The sequence below is a fragment of the Coregonus lavaretus genome (genome assembly GCF_964263955.1).
Source record: "Coregonus lavaretus genome assembly, chromosome: 29".
NCBI lineage: Eukaryota > Metazoa > Chordata > Actinopteri > Salmoniformes > Salmonidae > Coregonus > Coregonus lavaretus.
This window is the reverse complement of record NC_140016.1, coordinates 9,108,309-9,127,797: the sequence shown is the minus strand read 5'-3', so window position 1 is coordinate 9,127,797 and position 19,489 is coordinate 9,108,309. Positions and strand designations below refer to the sequence as shown.

General features: G+C 45.4%; 1 protein-coding gene across 1 annotated transcript; it reads left to right on the top strand.

The window, feature by feature from the left end:
• Window positions 1-292: 292 nt before the first annotated feature.
• On the top strand, window positions 293-16,788 carry LOC311104799 (stanniocalcin-2-like; the record flags this gene model as incomplete). Its single annotated transcript, XM_084146722.1, has 4 exons — window positions 293-431; window positions 12,867-13,009; window positions 15,939-16,150; window positions 16,422-16,788. 4 exons carry the CDS (start codon window positions 293-295, stop codon window positions 16,786-16,788), a joined length of 861 nt encoding a protein of 286 aa, XP_084002848.1.
• Between the last annotated feature and the right edge of the window lie 2,701 nt (window positions 16,789-19,489).

Here is a 19,489-nt window from a genome sequence, read left to right as displayed (position 1 = left end):
GATAACACCTGCTTGACTCCATCTAAATTGACGACCCGCCCGGGCTCTGGGAAATATAGGCAGCATCCCTGCGGTCCCAGCGCTCACTCTATCTTTCTGTCTCTCTCTCTGCGCTGCCTGCCTGAAAACAGTCTACAGCGGTGAGTGATACTGAGTTACCACAGACAGACAGAGAGCAGACTGGCTGGTTGGTCTGGCGCGTTTCCGATACAACACTGCATCATTGTTTCAGAGCAGAGGGAAGGCAGACTTCAGCACAGGTACCTACTGGTCTTCACAGATAGAGGCAGAAATGTTGGTCAAATTTGCAATAGCGTTGCTGGTTTTGTCAGTTTTGGAGCAAGTGGTGGGATTGGATAATATCGATGTTCATGACAACCCGTCAGAGAAACAGACCGGCCAGAAAGGACGTATGTCTCTGCAGAACACAGGTAAGAAAGAGCACACAAAGGCGCGCACACACACACACGCACATACAGAGAGAGACAGAGAGAGAGAGAGAATGCTGACGGACTTGGTATGGGAAGTGGGTCGATGTTGAAATGATGTGTTATCAGAATACTGATCAGTGGGACACATTTGCGCGAGCGGGACCGCATGCGTGTGTGCGCGTGCTCTCCGCGCTGTGGATTTTAGAGAGAGGAAAACGTTCGTTCTCTCTCAATTCAATTCAATTCGAAGGGCTCTCTCTCTCTCTCTCTCACACTCTTTCCGTCTGCATTCATCTGTTTCTTGACTGAAATACTTGGTTTATCATGGATGAGATTACCTTTTCAGATGATCCAGAAAGTGGATATATTGTAAATACAGGGAGACAGAAATTCAATATGTTAGTAAACTATTAATAGATAGGCACAAGGTAGGCCATGATAGGTAATGTATATGGCAGCGTCTCTAGGTGTGTGTGTGTGTGTGTGTTTGTATGTGAGTGTGTGTGTGTGTGTGTGTGTGTGTGTGTTTTTCCGGGTATGCTCGATACAATGTGCTTGGTTCAAAGTTAGCCAACATCCAGCCGATCCATTGGCAACCAGTATGCGTTTTGCATTTAAATGAAACAAACTTGGCAAAATTACTTAGCCTATGAGCAGGCTACCACAGTTTAGTGATTATCATGTGAAATAGAGCCTAGGCTACACTGTAATGGAAAACTGTCATTTATAAGGTAATTTTAGCTATTATCAACAGTCAACAAAAAAAAAACCTCTGAAAAATTTAACTGCAGCATATTGTAAATGATGGTGCATTATGGGATAATTGCTGTATTTCGAATGGTGCTGTAATTTCACCCCCCAGAATACAGTGCCTTACTGTATCTTTGGAGCACCAAAAACCCTTTGACCACTAGTGGGTGCATGGTATTGTTGTTTCTGGCTCATTAACATATTTTGAGTCGTGCCTATGTGGTTATAGTGCCCCATCAATTTAAAATGTATAGGGGCCAGATTAGAGTGGCAGTAAGTCTTAAATTAAATGGTTGAGCATTTTGCCATGTCGTTTTGGTCTATTTTGCCCTGTTTGGAAGCCTTTGTTAAGGCCTCTAGAAGTGCAAGTGATATAAAACACAAAATATTCATTAATATGCTGTAATGTGTAAATACTTTATCAAGTGGCCAACCTGCTTGCACCAATCCCTTGTAATTACAGTAAAATACTGTGAAATACAAACCCCTCCCCTCAATGAATTTCATTCATCCATTCATTCATTAATTCATTTAGTCATTCATTCCGATTAAAGTAGCATTTACTATTTTACATTATAAACCCGGGTGATTCGAGCCCTGAATGCTGAAAGGCTGACAGCAGTGGTATATCAGACTATACCAGGGGTATTACAAAACATGTATTTTTACTGCTCTAATTAAGTTGCTAACCAGTTTATAATAGCAATAAGGCACCTCGGGGGTTTGTGGTATATGGCCAGTATACCACGGCTAAGGGCTGTATCCAAGCACACCACTTTGAGTCGTGCCTAAGAACAGCCCTTAGCTGTGGTATATTGACCATATACCACACCCCCTCGGGCCTTATTGCTTAAGTATAATGCAGTCAATTGTATAGTATTGTAATATGAAATACAGCATTTTACTACGCCACTTAGCTGCCTGTAAGATACTGTGAAATTAATGGCAACCACTTTAAGGCTCGAACACATCGCAAGTAATGTGGATCTAGCGTTCAACTGCCGATCATTCAGTTTGCTGTGTTTTAGGGACCACCCGCTGTAAACATCTGACTGCCAAAAAAATTCACACGATTCTAAATCGGTTCGCAAATTACGTTCAGAGATGTTAAGTACTCTTGTCCAGCAAACACTATTGTTGTCTGAGCCCTTACAGTGGACTCCAGGCTTTAACTGTTGATTGTTAGGCTCCTACAAAGCATGCTGATAGGGAATGATGCAATCGCCTCATGCAGGGCTGTTGTTTCGCATTCTTAACAGGAATCCTATTCCTTTAGGAAAGTCAATTTAAAATAACCAATGTTATGAAAGAAATACTTATATCCATTAATCAATTCATGTAATCAATATAAAACTCATGAGAATGTAAGTTTTTTATCCTTGTAGTTGCAGGGACAGGTCTGATGCAGCTCTGCACAGTAGAGTCCCTCAGTCAGTCAGAGTCCCACACCACTGTGTAATTCAATGCACGTTGCGGCCAGCTCGTACGAGCCAGGCACATTCCCGTGTAAACGCCAACACAAGCACACGCTGCCGACAGCAGCTCACTTTTCCTGCAGCGCACCAAAGTTAAACCCAGTGCCTACACACCCTTTTCTCTCTCTCTCTCTCTCTCTCTCTCTCTCTCTCTCTCTCTCTCTCTCTCTCTCTCTCTCTCTCTCTCTCTCTCTCGCGCTCTCTCTCTCGCTCTCTCTCTGTCTGTCTGTCTCTCTCTCTCTTTCCACCCCCACCCCTCTCTCTCTCTCTCACACACACACCTCTCCCCCCAACAGAGCAGTCCTTGTTAACAAGCATCATTTCTCAAGTAAGTCTGCTGCATTAATTCGTTATTTACTCTGAACGGAGGGCTCGTGAGATTAATCTGCCTAGGCTATCAAATATGACACTTCCAGTGATCCGTGGTTGAAATGCTATAGGTATATTAATGCTATAGGTATATTAATATATCCTACGATGTCTAAAACCGTTTTTCCTCATGCTGACCCTTTCTCCACGGCCCATATGGAGTGCCATAGCGGTGTAGTTAGTGCCATAGCGGTGTAGTTAGTGCCATAGCGGTGTAGTTAGTGCCATAGCGGTGTAGTTAGTGCCATAGCGGTGTAGTTAGTGCCATAGCGGTGTAGTTAGTGCCATAGCGGTGTAGTTAGTGATTCTATCCCACGTGAACCAAATGCCTCAGTGGCAGTGACTGGAGGAGAGGGGGATGACTGGAGGAGAGGGGGATGACTGGAGGAGAGGGGGATGACTGGAGGAGAGGGGGATGACTGGAGGAGAGGGGGATGAATGGAGGAGAGGGGGATGACTGGAGGAGAGGGGGATGAATGGAGGAGAGGGGGATGACTGGAGGAGAGGGGGATGACTGGAGGAGAGGGGGATGACTGGAGGAGAGGAGGAGGGGACTCACTCTCTCTGTGGGTCTTCAAGACTGATTACAGAAGTTTTTTAAATAAATGTTTGTTTGAACCCATATAGTCCAAAATAAACACTTATAATAGGCCCGTGCGTAGCCTTACACAGTGTGTCATATATACTATACATTACACAACCCTTTACAGACACTGAAAATGGCTGCTTTTCTCCTTTGGGAAAGCCTCTCTATGTATCATACCATTTGGGGTTAACAGGCAGACTTTTCCCTCTCCCCTGGTAATTTCATTTCGGTCCACTATCATTTGTTTTATTCCTGTCCTCCTTGACTGCCACTGGCTAGGCGTTGTATAAGATTGTATAACATTGACATTTTAGTCATTTAGCAGACGCTCTTATCCAGAGCGACTTACAGTAGTGAGTACATACATTTCCATACTTTTTTTTTCATACTGATCCTCCGTGGGAATCGAACCCACAACCCTGGCGTTGCAAGCGTCATGCTCTACCAACTGAGTTACACGGACAGCGAGAGGCCCAAGGGTGGTGCCAACTGCCAACCTACTACAGCCCTGGACTGGGCCGTTACATATATCTTCTCTTCTGTATATTTCGATACTCTGGTTTCAATGTAAACACCAACCACTGGTCTTACCAGAGTCATGTCACATTGGGCTGCATTATGAAACATTGTATGTGTCCCACTGTGACTATTAAAACCTACCCTAACCAGAAACCGTGGACAGATGGCAGCATTCGCGCAAAACTGAAAGCCAGAACCACCGCATTTAACCACGGCAAGGTGACTGGGAATATGGCAGAATACAAACAGTGTAGTTATTCCCTCCGCAATGCAATCAAACAGGCAAAACGTCAGTATAGGGACAAAGTGGAGTCGCAATTCAACGGCTCAGACACGAGACGTATGTGGCAGGGTCTACAGACAATCACGGACATCAAAAGGAAAACCAGCCACATCGCAGACACCGACGTCTTGCTTCCGGACAAGCTAAACACCGCCTTCGCCCGCTTTGAGGATAATACAGTGCCACCGACGCGGCCCGCTACCAAGGACTGTGGGCTCTCCTTCTCCATGGCCGACGTGAGTAAGACATTTAAGCGTGTTAACCCTCGCAAGGCTAAATGACTATCGCCCTGTAGCACTCCCTTATGTCATCATGAAGTGCTTTGAGAGACTAGTCAAGGATCATATCACCTCTACCTTACCTGTCACCCTAGACCCACTTCAATTTGCTTACCGCCCCAATAGATCCACAGACGATGCAATCGCCATCACACTGCACACTGCCTTATCCCATCTGGACAAGAGGAATACCTATGTACAGTGCCTTGCAAAAGTAACACCACTAAGCAAGGGGCACCACCTAGCAAGCAGCACCATGAAGACCAAGGCGCTCTCCAAACAGGTCAGGGACAAAGTTGTGGAGAAGTACAGATCAGGGTTGGGTTATACAAACATTTCAGAAACTTTCAACATCCCACGGAGCACCATTAAATCCATTACTAAAAAATTGAAAGAATATGGCACCACAACAAACCTGCCAAGAGTGGACCGCCCACCAAAACTCATGGACCAGGCAAGGAGGGCATTAATCAGAGAGGCAACAAAGACACCAAAGATAACCCTGAAGGAGCTGCAAACCTCCACAGCGGAGAGTGGAGTATCTGTCCATAGGACCACTTTAAGCCGTACACTCCACAGAGCTGGGCTTTACGGAAGAGTGGCCAGAAAAAAGCCATTGCTTAAAGAAAAGAATAAGCAAACACGTTTGGTGTTCGCCAAAAGCCATGTGGGAGACTCCCCAAACATATGGAAGAAAGTACTCTGTCAGATGAGACAAAAATTGAGCTTTTTGGCCATCAAGGAAAACGCTATGTCTGGCGCAAACCCAACACCTCTCATCACCCTGAGAACACCATCCCCACAGTGAAGCATGGTGTTGGCAGCATCATGCTGTGGGGATGTTTATCATCGGCAGTGACTGGGAAACTGGTCAGAATTGAAGGAATGATGGATGGCACTAAATACAGGGAAATTATTGAGGGAAACCTGGTTCATTCTTCCAGAGATTTGAGACTGGGACGGCGGTTCACCTTCCAGCAGGACAATGACCCTAAGCATACTGCTAAAGCAACACTCGAGTGGTTTAAGGGGAAACATTTAAATGTCTTGGAATGTCAATCCAATTGAGAATCTGTGGTATGACTTAAAGATTGCTGTACACCAGCAGAACCCATCCAACTTGAAGGAGCTGGAGCAGTTTTGCCTTGAAGAATGGGCAAAAATCCCAGTGGCTAGACGTGCCAAGCTTATAGAGACATACCCCAAGAGACTTGCAGCCGTAATTGCTGTAAAAGGTGGCTCTATAAAGTATTGACTTTGCCCCCCAATAGTTATGCACGCTCAAGTTTTCAGTTTATTTGTCTTATTTCTTGTTTGTTTCACAATTTATTTTTATTTTTGCATCTACAAAGCGGTAGGCATGTTGTGTAAATCAAATGATACAACCCCCCCCCAAAATCAATTTTAATTCCAGATTGTAAGGCAACAAAATAGGAAAAATGCCAAGTGGGGTGAATACTTTCGCAAGCCACTGTAAGAATGCTGTTCATTGACTATAGCTCAGCATTCAACACCATAGTACCCTCCAAGCTCATCATTAAGCTCGAGGCCCTGGGTCTGAACACTGCCCTGTGCGACTGGGTCCTGGACTTCCTGACGGGCCGCCCCCAGGTGGTGAGGGTAGGAAACAACACTTCCACTTTGCTGATCCTCAACACTGGGGCCCCACAAGGGTGCGTGCTCAGCCCCCTCCTGTACTCCCTGTTCACCCATGACTGTGTGGCCAAGCACGACTCCAACTCAGTCATCAAGTTTGCAGACGACACACAGTAGTAGGCCTGATTACCAACAATGACGAGTCAGCCTACAGGGAGGAAGTGTGGGGTCTGGGAGTGTGGTGCCAGGAAAATAACCTCTCACTCAACGTCAACAAAATAAAGAAGATGATCGTGGACTTCAGGAACAGCAGAGGGAGCACCCCCCTATCCAAATCGACGGGACCGCAGTGGAGAAGGTGGAAAGCTTCAAGTTCCTCGGCGTACACATCACTGACATACTGAAATGGTCCACCCACACAGACAGTGTGGTGAAGAAGGCTGAAGAAATTTGGCTTGGCACCTAAAACCCTCAGAAACGTTTACAGATGCACAATTGAGAGCATCCTGTCGGGCTGTATCACCACCTGGTACGGCAACTGCACCGCCCGCAACCGCAGGGCTCTCCAGAGGGTGGTGCGGTCTGCGCAACGCATCACCGGGGGCAAAGTACCAGCCCTCCAGGACACCTACAGCACCCGATGTCACAGGAAGGCCAAAAAGATCATCAAGGACCATAACCACCCGAGCCACTGCCTGTTCACCCCGCTATCATCCAGAAGGCGAGGTCAGTTCAGGTGCATCAAAGCTGGGACCGAGAGACTGAAAAACAGCTTCTATCTCAAGGCCATCAGACTGTTAAATAGCCTTCACTAGCACATTAGAGGCTGCTGCCTATAGACATATATTAGAAATCACTGGCCACTTTAATAAGTGGAACACTAGTCACTTTAATAATGTTTACATATCTTGCATTACTCATCTCATATGCATATACTGTATTCTATACTATTCTACTGTATCTTAGTCTATGCCGCTCTGACATTGCTTGTCCATATATTTATTTATATATTCTTAATTCCGTTGCTTTACTTAGATTTGTGTGTATTGGGTATATGTTGTGAAATTGTTCGATATTACTCGTTAGATATTACTCGGAGCTAGAAACACAAGCATTTCGCTACACCCGCAATAACATCTGCTAAACAAGTGTATGTGACCAATAAAATTTGATTTTGATTTGATTTTAAATTGCACTCTATCCCCTATAGTGCAGTATAGTGCAGTATATAGGGAATAAGGTACCATTTGGGACAGGGCCACTGACCTGTGCGTCCCGTCCAGTTCGTCTCTCCACAGCAGCCCAGCCAGGCACTGACCTGTGCGTCCAGTCCAGTCCGTCTCTCCACAGCAGCCCAGCCAGGCAGTCACTTAGAAAGATCCTGTGAAAAGTAGAAGGGGGTCAAATATGTATACTGGCAGCACAGACAGGAAATACTAATTATATATAAACTAATACACAGTCACTCATCTACATGATCGTTTATACAGTGAGGGAAAAAAGTATTTGATCCCCTACATTTTGTATGTTTGCCCACTGACAAAGAAATTATCAGTCTATAATTTTAATGGTAGGTTTATTTGAACAGTGAGAGACAGAATAACAACAACAAAATCCAGAAAAACGCATGTCAAAAATGTTATAAATTGATTTGCATTTTAATGAGGGAAATAAGTATTTGACCCCCTCTCAATCAGAAAGATTTCTGGCTCCCAGGTGTCTTTTATACAGGTAACGAGCTGAGATTAGGAGCACACTCTTAAAGGGAGTGCTCCTAATCTCAGCTTGTTACCTGTATAAAAGACACCTGTCCACAGAAGCAATCAATCAATCAGATTCCAAACTCTCCACCATGGCCAAGACCAAAGAGCTCTCCAAGGATGTCAGGGACATGATTGTAGACCTACACAAGGCTGGAATGGGCTACAAGACCATCGCCAAGCAGCTTGGTGAGAAGGTGACAACAGTTGGTGCGATTATTCGCAAATGGAAGAAACACAAAATAACTGTCAATCTCCCTCGGCCTGGGGCTCCATGCAAGATCTCACCTCATGGAGTTGCAATGATCATGAGAACGGTGAGGAATCAGCCCTGAACTACACGGGAGGATCTTGTCAATGATCTCAAGGCAGCTGGGACCATAGTCACCAAGAAATCAATTGGTAACACACTACGCTGTGAAGGACTGAAATCCTGCAGCGCCCGCAAGGTCCCCCTGCTCAAGAAAGCACATATACAGGCCCGTCTGAAGTTTGCCAATGAACATCTGAATGATTCAGAGGAGAACTGGGTGAAAGTGTTGTGGTCAGATGAGACCAAAATGGAGCTATTTGGCATCAACTCAACTCGCCGTGTTTGGAGGAGGAGGAATGCTGCCTATGACCCCAATAACACCATCCCCACCGTCAAACATGGAGGTGGAAACATTATGCTTTGGGGGTGTTTATCTGCTAAGGGGACAGGACAACTTCACCGCATCAAAGGGACAATGGACGGGGCCATGTACTGTCAAATCTTGGGTGAGAACCTCCTTCCCTCAGCCAGGGCATTGAAAATGGGTCGTGGATGGGTATTCCAGCATGACAATGACCCAAAACACACAGCCAAGGCAACAAAGGAGTGGCACAAGAAGAAGCACATTAAGGTCCTGGAGTGGCCTAGCCAGTCTCCAGACATTAATCGCATAGAAAATCTGTGGAGGGAGCTGAAGGTTCGAGTTGCCAAATGTCAGCCTCGAAACCTTAATGACTTGGAGAAGATCTGCAAAGAGGAGTGGGACAAAATCCTTCCTGAGATGTGTGCAAACCTGGTGGCCAACTACAAGAAACGTCTGACCTCTGTGATTGCCAACAAGGGTTTTGCCACCAAGTACTAAGTCATGTTTTGCAGAGGGGTCAAATACTTATTTCTCTCATTAAAATGCAAATCAATTTATAACATTTTTGACATGCGTTTTTCTGGATTTTTTTGTTGTTATTCTGTCTCTCACTGTTCAAATAAACCTACCATTAAAATTATAGACTGATCATTTCTTTGTCTATGGGCAAAGGTACAAAATCAGCAGGGGATCAAATACTTTTTTCCCTCACTGTACCAGTATAACTGACACTGGTTGACTTCAACTCACTAAAGCACAATAGATATTACTTCTGCTTTTGTATTTTCTCCTCTAGTACCCAACGCTGTATCTGTACTGTATCTGTATCTGTACTTTATCTGTACTGTATCTGTATCTGTATCTGTATCTGTATCTGTATCTGTATCTGTTCTGCATCTGCATCTGCATCTGCATCTGCATCTGTTCTGCATCTGCATCTGTTCTGCATCTGCATCTGCATCTGCATCTGTACTGTATCTGCACTGTATCTGTATCTGTATCTGTATCTGTACTGTATCTGTATCTGTATCTGTATCTGTATCTGTATCTGTATCTGTATCTGTATCTGTATCTGTATCTGTACTGTATCTGTACTGTATCTGTATCTGCATCTGCATCTGCATCTGCATCTGCATCTGCATCTGCATCTGTATCTGTATCTGTACTGTATCTGTACTGTATCTGTACTGTATCTGTATCTGTATCTGTACTGTATCTGTATCTGTATCTGTATCTGTATCTGTATCTGTATCTGTACTGTATCTGTATCTGTACTGTATCTGTACTGTATCTGTACTGTATCTGTATCTGTACTGTATCTGTATCTGCATCTGCATCTGTACTGTATCTGTATCTGTATCTGTATCTGTATCTGTATCTGTACTGTATCTGTATCTGTATCTGTATCTGTACTGTATCTGTATCTGTATCTGTATCTGTATCTGTATCTGCAGTGCAGCATCCCCTCCTATCCTCACGCCAGGCAATGCAGATGTATTTTGACGCAGAATGACACAGTAATAATCTCTCTGTCACCCTGCATTCATCTACACACCCCTCTGGTCTCTGTCTCTCTGTGGAGAGAAGAGAAGAGATGTTGTTTTCATATATCTGGTGCTGAAGCCTGGAGGCTGATTTAGTATGAATCTACTAAACTGACAGTAGAAAGATGGGGCATCCCAAATGACACCCTATTTCCTATATGGTGCACTACTTAGGACCAGGGTCTCTGCCAGGGGAACTCAAAGCCTGGACGTCCAGAAAAGGGGCCTAGAACTCTTACTCGACTAGCGGAATGATAGGTTAGAAGGTTAAAAATAAGATAACAAGGAAATAACAGCTTTCAGACAACAAGGAAATAACAGCTTTGAGACAAGGAAATAACAGCTTTGAGACAACAAAAAATAAACAGCTCTGAGACAACAAGGAAATAACAGCTCTGAGACAACAAGGAAACAAAAGCTCTGAGACAACAAGGAAATAACAGCTTTGAAACAAGGAAATAACAGCTTTGAGACAACAAAGAAATAACAGCTCTGAGACAACAAGGAAATAACAGCTTTGGCTTTGAGACAACAAGGAAATAACAGCTTTGGCTTTGAGACAACAAAGAAATAACAGCTCTGAGACAACAAGGAAATGACAGCTCTGAGACAACAAGGAAACAACAGCTCTGAGACAACAAGGAAATAACAGCTCTGAGACAACAAGGAAATAACAGCTTTGAGACAACAAGGAAATAACAGCTTTGGCTTTGAGACAACAAAGAAATAACAGCTCTGAGCAGTGGCGGCTCCTGAAAAAATTCTCAGGAGGGGCAATTTTTCTGATGATTTAGGTGACCTACACACATTTTAAAAAAGATATGTCCAGCAACAACATGAAGACAGGGGCAGCATATAAGTAAATACCAGAAGCATTTATTGACTGATCTAGGGAGATGGATTCCAGTTTCTGTGACAGATTATAAATAATCTCTGATGCCTTTGTTATATTAGCTTTTGGTTGAATGTACTGTCGTAGTAAATATATAATGTTATAGCTTGGTCTGACTAAAATCTTGTGCATGACCCATTTTGTGTTGGGCGTTTGTTTTCAATCAATGCTGTTCCTATCCTATAACAATGGACAAAAGAGTCCTATCTTGTCAGCCTTGTCAGCAGGTGGCCAAGGACAACACCCACGCCATAGGTCTCTCAGTTCTTCCAACTCACGAGTTCTTGCTCTGAGGACACACACACACACACACACACACACACACATCATCACTGATAACACACACACACACACACATCATCACTGTTAAACACACACACACACACACACAAAAATCCCCTCTCTTTAGGCTGAACATTTGAAGACAGAGAACCCGACTCAGAGCCAATGCAACAGTGGAGGGGACCTCGCCCAACTCATCAGGACCAATCAGAAGATCAGAACTACTAGATTCAACCTACATCATTTATTGTATAAAATGTCTGCACACAATGTTTTCGGGGCTCTCTTCTCCCTAAGAGTTTGACGAACGAGTCCGTGCACGCGATTCCAGATATCTTTACCTCTGAATAAACTGCCTTTATTATACCATATCCACCCTGTCCAAAGTCTCTACTTGGTCTCAGTTCTCCAGTAAACTTGTGATTATCAACAGTACACAACGGTAACAAACAATTGGGGGAACTCACGGGGCAGATAGTAAGGTCGCAATGACACAGAAAGCAGTTCAATGTCGGGGTACAGAGTCGCTCTCTTACCAGGATCGCGGTCCGCTCTGACCAGGGTGAAGCCGGCCGGCTCCACTTCTCTGTCCGGGACTCTGTCATCCAGCCAAGTCTCCCAGCTGTATTGGATTCCGCTGCCAGCAGCGTTTTCATTATTTAGTCCGTTCGTAGCGGGTATGTACACGATCAACAAGATCAGTCCAAAACCAACCACTGGAAATCCATGGTTGGCAGAATGTTTGTAAACTAAGTCTACAAATTAAAAACATAAAATAACGCCACACTGCAGGTCGCAACAGAGACGCTGCTAGCCGCTATTGTCTTAGTTACGTTCATGGTTACGTCACGTATGACGAAAGCGCGTAAGTGCAAGCCCACAGACACCCATAGAGAATGTATTGAAAGCTTTGAAATTTGAAAAAAATAGATTTTACATGACAGGCTATGAGAGACTTCTGGGCGATTTTCAACCTGACTGAAATCGCCCCAAAAACGGGCGGGGCCATTTGAAGCACAACTTTAGCCTGATTTGACATTTAGTGGCTGGCAGATCAGACGTGAACACTGATAACTACTGTTGCCGTGATATAATTGATTAGAAAAAAAATCCCTTCCTTTTCCCGTTTGGCAGTGCGTCGCCCATATCGCCCTATTGAACAGGCCGTCCCTGGCTCTGAGACAACAAGGAAATGACAGCTCTGAGACAACAAGGAAACAACAGCTCTGAGAGAACAAGGAAATAACAGCTTTGGGATAACATGGAAATAGCAGCTCTGAGACAACATGGAAATAGCAGCTTTGAGACAGCAAGGAAATAACAGCTTAGAGACTATGCTTAAGACCATGGCCTGTATCACTACATGTAATGGGGATAGAGGTCGATGCTTGATAGTAGACTGTAACTGTCAGTGACAACTCTTTCTCTCCATATCTCTCCATCTCTATCTCTTTCTCTCTCTCCATCTCTCTCTCTCCATCCAGCTGAGATACAGCACTGTCTGGTGAGTGCAGGAGACGTGGGCTGCGGTGTGTTTGAATGTTTTGAGAACAACTCCTGTGAGATCAGAGGCCTGCAGGAGATCTGTCTGACCTTCCTACACAACGCCGGAAAGTTTGACTCCCAGGTAAGGCACTCTGCATGTGTGTTTGTGTGTGTGTGTGTGTGTTTGTTTGTGTTTAAGTCTACATGTGTATGTGTGTACAAGTGGATTTATTGAGTGTGTTTGCATGCGTAGCCAACATGTGCATGCGGTATGTTTTTGCTACCCTAGTTCCCTTCCCTCTCCCACGGAGGTCAGGTCTCTGTGTGTCAGGGCAGAGGGCTCCAGGGCCAGGGGTAGCCAACTGGCACCATGCCCAGCCAGATCCCCTTTCAGACGGGTAGAACAGGCTCTGTCCCGGCCTCTCACTGGGCCATCAGACTGGGTCACAGAGAAATTAGTTCTAACCACCCTAGAACTAGAACACGTACAGTGCATTCGGAAAGTATTCGGACCCCTTCATTTTTTCCACATTTGGTTAAGGTACAGCCTTATTCTAAAATAAATAAAATAAAAACATTTCCTCATCAATCTACACACATTACCCTATAATGACAAAGTGAAAACAGGTTTTTAGATTTTTTTGCAAATTTATTAAAGATAAAAAACAGAAATATCTTATTTACATAAGTATTCAGACCCTCTGCTATGAGACTCAAAATTGAGTTCAGGTGCATCCTGTTTCCATTGATCATCCTTGAGATGTTTCTACAACTTGATTGGAGTCCACCTGTGTTCAATTCAATTGATTGGACATGATTTGGAAAGGCACACACCTGTCTATATAAGGGCCCACAGTTGACAGTGCATGTCAGAGCAAAAACCAAGCCATGAGGTCGAAGGAATTGTCCGTAGAGCTCCGAGACAGTATTGTGTCGAGGCACAGATCTGGGGAAGGGTACAAAAACATTTCTGCAGCATTGAAGATCCCCAAGAACACAGTGATTCTTAAATGGAAGAAGTTTGGAACCACCAAAACTCTTCCTAGAGCTGCTAGCCCGGCCAAACTGAGCAATCGGGGGAGAAGGGCCTTGGTCAGGGAGGTGACCAAGAACCCAATGGTCACTCTGACAGAGCTCCAGAATTCCTCTGTGGAGATGGGAGAACCTTCCAGAAGGACAACCATCTCTGCAGCACTCCACCAATCAGGCCTTTATGCTAGAGTGGCCAGACGGAAGCCACTCCTCAGTAAAAGGCACATGACAGCCCGCTTGGAGTTTGCCAAAAGGCACCTAAAGGACTCTCAGACAATGAGAAACAAGATTATCTGGTCTGATGAAACCAAGATTGAACTCTATGGCCTGAATGCCAAGCGTCACATCTGGAGGAAACCTGGCACCATCCCTACAGTAAAGCATGGTTTGGGGATGTTTTTCAGCAGCAGGGACTGGGAGACTAGTCAGGATCGAGGGAAAGATGAACGGAGCAAAGTAAAGAGAGATCCTTGATGAATTTCTGCTCCAGAGCGCTCAGGACCTCAGACTGGGGCGAAGGTTCACCTTCCAACAGGACAACGACCCTAAGCACACAGCCAAGACAACGCAGGAGTGGCTTCGGGACAAGTCTCTGAATGTCCTTGAGTGGCCCAGCCAGAGCCCGGACTTGAACCTGATCGAACATCTCTGAGAGAGCTGAAAATTGCTGTGCAGCGACGCTCCCCATCCAACCTGACAGAGCTTGAGAGGATCTGCAGAGAAGAATGGGAGAAACTCCCCAAATACAGGTGTGCCAAGCTTGTAGCGTCATACCCAAGAAGTTTCGAGGCTGTAATCGCTGCCAAAGGTGCTTCAACAAAGTACTGAGTAAAGGGTCTAAAAACTTATGTAAATGTAATATTTCCGTTATTTTTTTTGTACACATTTGCAAAATCTCATAAAAACCAGTTTTTCTTTGTTATTATGGGGTATTGTGCGTATATTGTTGAGGGAAACAATGTTTTAATCCATTTTAGAATAAGGCTGTAACTTAACAAAATGTGGAAAAAGCCAAGGGTTCTGAATACTTTCCGAATGCACTCAGGTTTTTATTGGTTCAGCACAATTAACCAATCCAATAATCCCCAGCTTCCAATTGGTCCATTCAACCTCTCTCCTCTCCCTTGCAACTATTCCCCAGGTCGTTGCTGTAACAGATAATGTGTTCTCAGTCAATTTACCTTGTAAAAGAAAGGTAAAATACAATCATTAATGGTTTAGGGTTAGGGTTGAGTGTTCTATGTGTCTGTGTGTGTTTAGGGTAAGGGTTAGGGTTGAGTGTTCTATATGTATGTGTGTGTTTAGGGTAAGGGTTAGGGTTGAGTGTTCTATGTGTCTGTGTGTGTTTAGGGTAAGGGTTAGGGTTGAGTGTTCTATATGTCTGTGTGTGTTTAGGGTAAGGGTTAGGGTTGAGTGTTCTATATCTACTGTGTGTGTTTAGGGTAAGGGTTAGGGTTGAGTGTTCTATATGTCTGTGTGTGTTTAGGGTAAGGGTTAGGGTTGAGTGTTCTATATCTACTGTGTGTGTTTAGGGTAAGGGTTAGGGTTAGGGCTGAATGTTCTATATCTACTGTGTGTGTTTAGGGTAAGGGTTAGGGTTGAGTGTTCTATATCTACTGTGCGTGTTTAGGGTAAGGGTTAGGGCTGAGCGTTCTATATGTCTGTGTGTGTTTAGGGTAAGGGTTAGGGTTGAGTGTTCTATATCTACTGTGTGTGTTTAGGGTAAGGGTTAGGGTTGAGTGTTCTATATCTACTGTGTGTGTTTAGGGTAAGGGTTAGGGCTGAGTGTTCTATATCTACTGTGTGTGTTTAGGGTAAGGGTTAGGGTTGAGTGTTCTATATGTCTGTGTGTGTTTAGGGTAAGGGTTAGGGCTGAGTGTTCTATATGTCTGTGTGTGTTTAGGGTAAGGGTTAGGGTTGAGTGTTCTATATGTCTGTGTGTGTTTAGGGTAAGGGTTAGGGTTGAGTGTTCTATATCTACTGTGTGTGTTTAGGGTAAGGGTTAGGGCTGAGTGTTCTATATGTCTGTGTGTGTTTAGGGTAAATCGTTCATCAAGGATGCTCTGAAGTGCATGGCCCATGGCCTGAGACACAAGTTCAGCTGCATCAGCAGGAAGTGCCTGGCCATTAAAGAGATGGTGTTCCAGCTGCAGAGAGAGTGCTACCTCAGACACAACCTGTGTTCTGCAGCCAAGGAGAACGTTGCTGTCATGGTGGAGATGATCCACTTCCAGGACCTCTTCCCTAAAGGGTGAGGATGGAGGCATTCATCAGTGTCTTGCTCTAGCTCTCTCCTTCTCTCCGTATCATCCCTTCTTCTCTTCCCTAAAGGGAGAGGAGGACCATGTCTCTCTTTCTCTCTGCCTTCCTCTACCTCTTTCTACTCTTCTCTCTCTTCCCCCATTAACTTACCTAGAAGGTAAACTACCCATATCAAGCTGTGGATGTCCAGCCCTATATTCATATAATAGTATAATAATCCCATGTTCTCTCTCTCTCTGTCTCTCTCTCTGCCTCTGCAGGCCATATGTGGAGCTGGTCAACATCCTACTGAGCTGTGGGGAGGAGGTGAAGGAGGCCTTAACCAGGAGTGTCCGGCTGCAGTGTGAGCAGAACTGGGGAGCTCTCTGTAACAGCCTGAGTGTCTGCTCTTCCCTCAACCCTCCTCCCGGCCAGGCCCCCGCCTCCCCCGACCACCGCCGCCACAGGTCCCCCCACTCCGAGCCAGACCACCCCAGATCCCCGCGACAGGGGGACAAGGACAAGCCCAGTAAAGGTGGCTTCAATGCCCACCCCCGCAGCCGCAGCCAGGGTCCCCGCCGACAGAGCCCCGAGGTTGGGGTGGTGGCGGAGCAGGAAGACCCTGAGGCCACAGACATCCGGAGGTGAAAGAGACATTGGACCCTAACTATCCTGATCCTTCCTGACCGTGTCACCATCGCAGCTGCCCCCCCCCCCCCCCCCCCCCCCCCCCCCCACCCCCCCACCCCCCCTCCCCCCACACACAGACAGATACTGTACACGTAAAAACACACATACACAACCACACACATAAACAGACTCGCTCTCTCTCTTTCTCTTGCTCTGTCCGTCCTCCATCCCTCTCTCCCCCTCTCCTCTCCAGTCATTCCAGCAGTCCCAAATGGTACATCTGCAGGGTAACGTGGTGTAGCTCATTCAGTTACTCCAGATTGTAGTCCACCGATGTTGTTTCTGTTTATTATTGAATAATAATAAGTGTTATTATCATGATTATTATTTTAAGTGTTAGGACTTTTTTGGCTCTAATATAGCGTTTCTCAAATCGTACTCACTGTAAGATTTGAATATATTTGTATTATTTATTTTATTCTTTATGCAATGTTTAAATATCCAAATGTACATAGAAATATACTTATCTATATTTATACAGTATGAACATGTATAAATATAGTCACCATATGCAGTACTGATGTCCTATAAGATTATAGTACATGGTGTGTTCTGTTGTATACCCCACCATACCCCATCACCACCCTTCACCACCCATCTGTAGATATGTAACATACAGCATTGTTGTTTCAAAGTTGGAATGTGTTGTTTGTATTATAATTCTAGATACTTGATGATTAAATACAAACTGTACAGGTTATGAAGTCCAGTTCTGGCACATATGGCTTGTAGTGCATGAGGTTGGGTTACCATGGCAAAGTAAACAAACTGGTACATTCTCTAATGGCCAGCTTCCATCGTTAGGATTCCTACTATTAGGGCGCCCAGGACACAGCGTCTGTCTGTAGCAGCACATTCATAGTGTCTCAAATGGCACCCTATTCCCTACAGAGTGCACTGCTTTTGACCAGGGCCGTAAGGGCCAATTGGGATGCAGACATAGCTTAAGTTTAGTTCTCTCAGAAAACCCTCCTCTGATCTCAGCTAACCCCCATGCATCCAGGTGCCTCAACATGCTGGTTCCATCTGTAGTGACTCCTCTCTGTGAGGCTGAGGTTTAATAGAGTGCACTCGACTGGGGTGACAATGTCGTACAGCAAGTAGCACTAGAAAGATTCAAAGGTGATTTTCAATTGATTCGGTTTAAAGATGAATTATTTAAACTTTTATTGGACTCTTAGGTCCAAACGTTTCTGTTGTTGTGGGAACGGACTCGCAGACATTTGTACAGACACGCTACAGACACGCTTCAGACACGCTACAGACACGCTTCAGACACGCTACAGGCACGCTACAGACACGCTACAGTCACGCTACAGACACGCTTCAAACACGCTACAGACACGCTACAGACACGCTACAGACACGCTTCAAACACGCTACAGGCACGCTTCAAACACGCTACAGGCACGCTACAGACACGCTACAGGCACGCTACAGACACGCTACAGTCACGCTACAGACATGCTTCAAACACGCTACAGACACGCTACAGACACGCTACAGACACGCTACAGACACGCTTCAGACACGCTACAGGCACGCTACAGACATGCTTCAAACACGCTACAGACACGCTACAGACACGCTACAGACACGCTACAGACACGCTACAGGCACGCTACAGACACGCTACAGACACGCTACAGACACGCTACAGGCACGCTACAGACACGCTACAGACACGCTACAGACACGCTACAGACACGCTACAGGCACGCTACAGACACGCTACAGACACGCTACAGACACGCTACAGACACGCTACAGACACGCTACAGGCACGCTTCAGACACGCTACAGACACGCTACAGACACGCTACAGACACGCTACAGACACGCTACAGGCACGCTACAGACACGCTACAGGCACGCTACAGGCACGCTACAGACACGCTACAGGCACACTACAGACACGCTTCAGACACGCTACAGACACGCTACAGACAGACAGTAGCACCCCAGTAACTGCATCTCAGTAAGCATCAGTAGTATGATTGATTAGTATGATTGATTGATTGAAAGGTGTGTTTCTGATGATACCACTGTTACTGAGAGCTGTACTGCTGAAGCCTTCTCCAGACTCACCACTCTAACTGAAGCCAGTCTGTACACTAACGTGACACCACAAGACTATGAAAGACCACTGAGCTAAACGCCTAGGCATTAGCCCAGGGAGCTAACACAAATATTGAGGTTTCTGCAGTCAAAGCGTTGCATGCAATCAAGTAACCAGGAGCAGTCAATCAACAGTGTCTTCCTGTATAATCACCAGGTCAGACCAGGGGAGGTAGAGGCGGAGGAGGAGGTATGAACGCGTTCTGTTCTTGCCCCCTCTCTCTCTTCCTGGCCACAGTCCTATGCTAAAATGGCGCCCTATTCAATAGGGTGCCATTGGGACGCATCCCCATCGAGCCCAGTGAGGACCCCCACAAGTCCACACTTTGTGGCTCCGGCTGCAGTCCGCTGTTATTCGAAATAGTATACTTACCAAGGCCACCAGAGAATTCCTCTGGGCTACAGCCAAGAGCTGGCCGGCCGCACGGGGAGAGGGAGAGGGAGAGAGAGAGAGAGAGAGAGAGAGAGAGAGAGAGAGAGAGAGAGAGAGAGAGAGAGAGAGAGAGAGAGAGAGAGAGAGAGACAGACAGACAGAGAGAGA